Source organism: Nematolebias whitei, chromosome 6 (assembly GCF_014905685.2).
Source record: "Nematolebias whitei isolate Nwh7 chromosome 6, NemWhi1, whole genome shotgun sequence".
Taxonomy (NCBI): domain Eukaryota; kingdom Metazoa; phylum Chordata; class Actinopteri; order Cyprinodontiformes; family Rivulidae; genus Nematolebias; species Nematolebias whitei.
This window is the reverse complement of record NC_056503.1, coordinates 1,163,056-1,169,694: the sequence shown is the minus strand read 5'-3', so window position 1 is coordinate 1,169,694 and position 6,639 is coordinate 1,163,056. Positions and strand designations below refer to the sequence as shown.

Sequence of the window (6,639 nt, the reverse complement as noted above, 5' to 3'; positions counted from 1 at the left end):
ATATACAAAAGCTATATAAAATTACAGTCCACTCACTACAAATACACAGTTGTTTTTTTTAAGCGTACAGGTGCTGGTCAAAATATGAATAACTTGATTTCAGTAATTCCATTCAAAAAGTGAAACATGTATATTATAGTAATTCATTATACACACAGACTGATATATTTCAAATGTTTATTAGGCCCGAGCAGCGAAGCGCTGCTAAGGCCTATTGTAATCGCTCTGTTCAGGCCCGAGCTGCAATTTTTTCGTCAAATGAATTGGCCTTTTGGGGCTAAACATATCCCAAAACTCAACAAATTTGGCGGACGCATCAGGACTGGTGAAAAATTACGTATTTTAAGGGCATCGCAAAAATCACAAGAGAAACGGCTCAAGAGCGCCACCTGGAAAATGTCAAACTACCCTCCGCGTTAACCTTAGTTTGTCATAGAAGCATGAAATTTGGTACACTTGTCCAATTCCCCAAGATGCACAGAAAACCCTCTGGCACCAACATTGTACGATAAACAGGAAGGCGGCCATTTTGGAATGCCGGCCCAAATTTCACACCTTTTTGAAGGTTTACAACCTCCACATTTGAACGAACTCCTCCTAGGGATTTCGTTCAATCGGTTTCAAACTTGGCCATTTTGTTCAAAAGGCATGGGGACGAAAAGTTATTTAAACGGTTCGTTTCGGAGCATGCTGAAGGGGCGGGGCCAGACCTCAAAGTTTGACATCTCGCCATGAAAAGCGAAATGCTAAGAGCTCATACATGAAAACTGTCTGAGACATCAAACCTTCAGTGATTGATCCACATCCATCCCCATGCAAGACTGAATGGTCAAATCATGACATCACTTAAGCCACGCCCCCGACAACAGGAAGTGTAAAGTTTTACGTTGAACGGTCCCTATCTGACCCCTGTCATCTAAGCAGCATGATAGTGTGTCCAGTGATTGAAGACATGTTGGTGTAACTTGTTTTCCAACACAGACAGTTTTGGGTGGAGCATGTGGGCGTTGCGACCTGGCGAAGAAAACGTAACGCCGTCGCCATACGTTTGGCTCTAAATTCCACAGATTTAAACCGAGGTGCTCCAAAATCAGTATGATCGATCATTATCCACCCCCTGAACAGGAAGCCATGATAAGTGGACAATAGACTCCACAGCGCCCCCTAGAATATTTTAAAACCTCAGCCCCAAGCCATTTTTGGACCGATTATTCTGAAACTCGGCAAACATTTTTATCTTCTCTGGACCTATGAAAAAGTCTCTTGGAGCCTTTGTCCAAAACCAACAGGAAGTCGGTCATTTTGGTTTAAAGGGTCTTTTTTGGGCATTTCTAATTGCGAATTTTTCGAACTCCTAGGGATTTTCAAGGATTGCCTTCAAACTTGGTTAATATGCCCTTAACACATTGGGGAGTAAAACTTATCAAAAGCTTGCATTTTCATGTATGTTAAAGGGGCGTGGCCAGGCCTCAAAGTTGCGCTTCACGCCATAAATTTCCAAACGCTATAACTTTCACATTGAAATGCACAAAAATTGGCATGAGTCATCCCTGTTGGATGCCCGACAAACTTCTGTGGTCATATTCTGATGTCATCAAAGCCCCGCCCCCTCAGAACAGGAAGTCACTTTTTTTTTTACTTGTAATGCTCCCTCTCTGACACTCTTGATCTAATCAGGATGATCCTGTGTTAGAAGACGTATAACAAGTTGGTCTGATTTGCTTTAAATTACAAACAGTTTTTGAAGGAGGATGTGGGCGTGGCCGCGTGATAAATTCAGAAGTGACGCCGTTGCAATACGTTTGGCTATAAATTGCACAGATTTGAACCGAGGTGCAACAAAATCAGTATGATTGATCATTATCCACCCTTTTAACAGGAATCCATGATAAGTGGCCAATTGCCTACACAGCGCCCCCTATATTATTCCTACAGTTATTTCTCAGTGATACATCATATGATCTGAACCAGATTTATTGTGCGTCATCAGTGAGCATGTCTAGACACATTGATGTTGTAGTTTAACATGGGACTCCAGTGCGCCCCCTAGATTATTCCAACAGTTATAACTCAGTGATACATCATCCAATCTGCACTAGATTTATTGTATGTGATCAGTGAGCACTTTTACACACATTGGTATTGTTGATTCATGACATGACTTAAGCCCAACCTACTCAGAGAAAAAAACTGTTGATTATTGGATGACTCTTACAGCTTAGCCATGTATAAGATATTAGACTGAAACTTTGTTCGCTAACTGTTCATTATCACACATGACATGTTGAAAAGCATAAAGGAAGTGAACAACTAAGTCCATGCTCAATAATCCAGGCATACAATACAACATTTTTCAGTCAGGTCATCTGGACAGTTTCTTTTTTTGTGCTGAAACGTTTCGTCTTAGATCTGGAAGGCTTCATCAGTCAAAGGCGAAATGTTTCAGCACAAAAAAAGAAACTGTCCAGATGACCTGACTGAAAAATGTTGCATAAAGGAAGTGTTTGTCAAACATTCACGACAAAACAGCAAGTCACAGTGACTCTTGTCTTGAAGGTCAGATTTCACCTATACTTTTAAGACCTGAAGCTGAACAAGTACTGACATGGATGATTCTGTGTGTGTCGATTAGAAGCATACTGTGCATGTATGGCTGACAAGTCAAGTCAGATTTATTTATAGAGCACATTTAAAACAGAAACTGTTACCAAAGTGCTTAACAAAAATATCACAACATCAAATAAAAAGTAGCAAGATATATTTACAGCGCATTGAATAAAAATATAAAACCGAAAACATAATTAGAAACAATGAAATACTAAATCAGATCACGTTGTGTCAAAAGTCAAGGAAATAATAACAAAAAGCATAAACTCAGTCAGAAACAATGTAATACTAAATCAGATCTGATGACCTTGTGTTAAATAGGAATAATAACAAAAGCATAAACAGAATCAGCATCAATGAAAAACTAGATCTAAATCCAATCACCCTGTGTTAAATGTCAGTGAGTACAGATGTGTCAGTGAGTACAGATGTGTCAGTGAGTACAGATGTGTTTTTGAGGAGAGATTTACCAGCAGAGACTGAGGTGGCCTGTCGAATGTTGATGGGCAGATTGTTCCAGAGTTTAGGGCCCACGACTGAGAACGCTCGATCTCCTCTGAGCTTCAGCTGGTTTTTGGTACGGCCAAAAGCAGCTGGTCTGATGATCTCAAAGCCCGAGAAGGAGCATAAGGATGAAGAAGGTCGGAGAGGTATGAGGGTGCGAGGCCGTTAATGCACTTGAATGTCAGCAGGAGAATTTTAAAATCAACTCTGCCACACACAGGAAGCCAGTGAAGGGAGGACAGAACCGGAGTAATGTGCTCAAACCTGTGAGTTCCTGTTAGTAGTCGAGCTGCAGCATTTTGTACGAGCTGGAGACGTGAAAGTGAAGCCTGACTAACCCCAACATAAAGTGAGTTACAGTAGTCCAGCCGGGTTGTAATAAATGCATGGACTAGTTTTTCAAGGTCAGATCTGGACAGAACAGACTTCAGCTTTGCTATCTGCCTGAGCTGAAAGAAGCTTTTTTGTAGAACAGAGTTGATCTGTTTATTAAACTTAAAGTCTGAGTCTAACACTACCCCGAGATTGGTAACTGACTGCTTTAGATGAGGCTGAAGGGAGTGCAGGTTTACAGGATCAGTGACAGTGGTAGAGCTTGGGTTAAACACAATGACCTCAGTCTTCTGATCTTTAAAACTCAAGAAGTTCGCATCTGATCTTTAAAACTCAAGAAGTTCGCAGCCATCCAAGTCTTGATGTCATCAAGACATTTTAGCAAAGGGTGGATGGAGCAAGAACTGTTTGGTTTTAAAGGCAGATAAATCTGAGAATCATCAGCGTAACAATGAAACAAAATACCATGTTTCCTCAGGATTGACCCCAAGGGGAGCAGATACAATGAGAACAGAAGGGGTCCAAGAATGGAGCCTTGTGGGACCCCACAGGAAAGAGGGACAGAAGCAGAAAAATGATTGTCAAAGTTAACACAGAAACTCCTGTCACCCAGATAAGAACGGAACCATTCTAGCGCCACCCCTGTAATCCCAACCCAGTGTTCTAGCCGAGACATAAGGATGCTGTGATCAACAGTGTCAAATGCAGCGGTAAGGTCGAGGAGTACCAGGATCACAGACTGACCAGAGTCATTCACTAGCAGAATGTCATTACAGACCCTTACTAAAGCTGTCTCAGTGCTGTGCAGTTGTTTAAACCCTGACTGAAAAATCTCAAAAATTTAATTTACATTCAGAAACTTGGTTAGTTGACTAAAAACTATTTTCTCCAAGATTTTAGAAAGAAATGGAAGTTTTGAGATTGGCCTGAAGTTTGAACAAGCTGCAGGGTCAAGTCCGGGTTTTTTAATTAATGGAGTTACCACTGCATGTTTTAAAACATCAGGGACCACACCTGTAGCCAAACTGCTGTTAATAATGGCAAGAACAGAGGGTCCAGTTGACGGTAGAACCTGTTTAAAAAATGCAGCAGGGATGGGATCAGCAGGGGAGCCTGAGGGTTTCATGTGACCAACGACCTCATTTAAAAATGAGAGTGAGATGGGGTCAAAGTGACTGAAGACTACTGAGCAGGGGACAAGAACTGTAGGGTCGGCTGTGGAGTGTGGAATTGATGACCTAATCGACTCAACCTTTTCAACAAAATGCCTGACAAACTTATTACAGGTGTCAACAGAGGCCTCAATGGTGGCAGACTGAGGCACGTTTAGAATGGTGTTAATGGTGTTAATGGTGTTGAAAAGAACGTGGGGTTGTGACTGTTTGAGTTGATAATTTTTGAGAAATATTTGTTTTTCTCCTGTTTAATGGTGGTCTGATAGGCTTTCCAACATGATTTTAACACATCAATGGAAACCTTGAGTTTTATCTTTTTTCCATCGACGTTCAGCTCTTCTGCACAGGCGTCTTGCCTCTCTTGTGGTCTCATTTACCAAGGGTGGGTAGAGCAAGAGCAAAGGTATTAATGTAGATAAGTTTAAGTACCTAAGTTTAAGTAACCCTGGTTTTGGAGATGGTGGAATAATGGGTGGATGTTAGAGATGGGGTGAGATAAAGGCAAATGATCCATTGTGGAAACCCTAAAGGGAGCTGCCCAAAGAAGACTAATTTTAGTCTATTTATTCCCAGACATCTTTGGAAAAATTAGATGCAATTTAGACCACATTTAAACTAAAAAATACCCAATTGGTAAATTCAAAGTCAAGGTTTCTACGTTCTGTTACTTCAACTAACATGTGTATTAATTTTTGACTGATTGTATTTACTGAGCTTTCAGATAATTTGCATTGATTTTTGCTACCTTTTTTTTTCTGAAATCACAGTCATACCTGCTAGAGTGAAATATAATGTACTTGTAGCCCACTTGGTCTGCTGTACAATCCCAACAGATACAGAGCCCAAATGTAGTTAGTCTTAGAGCTTAGACTGCTCTGGTTCTGGCTGCGGGTCTGTATATAATTGTATAGGATTAGGATTTCCTCAAACATCAATCAAGGCAATGCTTCTCATTACATGAGCTGTAATTCCATTAACCCTACTATGCATTCTACAACCACAAACCCCACTTTTATTTTCCTCATACCTTCTTTTTTTTGTCTTCGACCAAAGGTGATGGTTGGGTTCTTATCTTTCTTTTTATCCTCTTCCTTCCTTTTGGACTGTAACTGAAGTAAGAACTCATATTCTTGTTAGAGCACATAATAAACTGGGATTATTTACAAGTTTTCAGTTTGTCTTTTTTCCATACTTTACATTTTTTTACTACCCATGGCTCAGCCCACTTTGTTCTGTTACACATTATTTCATGTTTTAGTCTCATCTCCTCACTTTCACTGTTGTGCGTTGAAATAATTTGCAATATTTTGTCTTGTTTAAATATGGTCATTTCAAACCCTTCTTTTCTGTTTTATCTGTTCTATGTTCCCCTTTATATTTTTCCTTTTGTTGTCCCCCCTCTTCCATTGTCTTTCCTACAGGTGGTGAGTCAGCGGTTCCCACAGAACAGCATCGGTGCCGTAGGGAGTGCCATGTTCCTACGCTTTGTTAACCCAGCCATTGTGTCTCCCTATGAGGCTGGCATCCTCGATAAGAAGCCCCTACCCAGAATAGAACGAGGCCTTAAACTTATGTCCAAGGTAAGACTGGTCTTGGTTCTTTGTTTGTTCTGACAGAAGAAAATCAATGATACAGGCACCTTCCTTACTACTCTGGGAGTTTTTAAAAACTGTCATTTTCTGTTAACTTCCAACCACACACAGATATGATTTTTGGTGAGAAAAGGTTTATTTGATTAAACGAATATCGATTGGATCAAAATACAGGAAGGATCTCAGGCTAAAATAATAAAGACCTGAAGTATTTGGAAAGACTAAAATGAGCTCAGGAGAGGACATTTGATAAATCATTGACATAACTTCACAAACACAATATAAAAATGAACAAATACATCAAAACATGGCAATATATGAAGACTTAGAGTTTAAAATATACAATGTTGAAGATGTGATTGATACAGATTTTTTCCCTGCAATAAAAGACTGAATATTATAATGAAGAACAGTTTAATGACATCAAT

At 40.0% G+C, this 6,639-nt stretch overlaps 1 protein-coding gene across 1 annotated transcript in view; it reads left to right on the top strand.

Moving 5' to 3' along the window:
- The window catches only part of LOC119411473 (neurofibromin), a gene marked incomplete at its 5' end in the record, with an annotated part of 127,495 nt that overhangs the window by 108,077 nt on the left and 12,779 nt on the right, over positions 1 to 6,639 (top strand). The window contains 1 exon segment of the mRNA XM_037678424.1: positions 6,041 to 6,199. Coding sequence (XP_037534352.1) covers positions 6,041 to 6,199 — 159 coding nt within the window.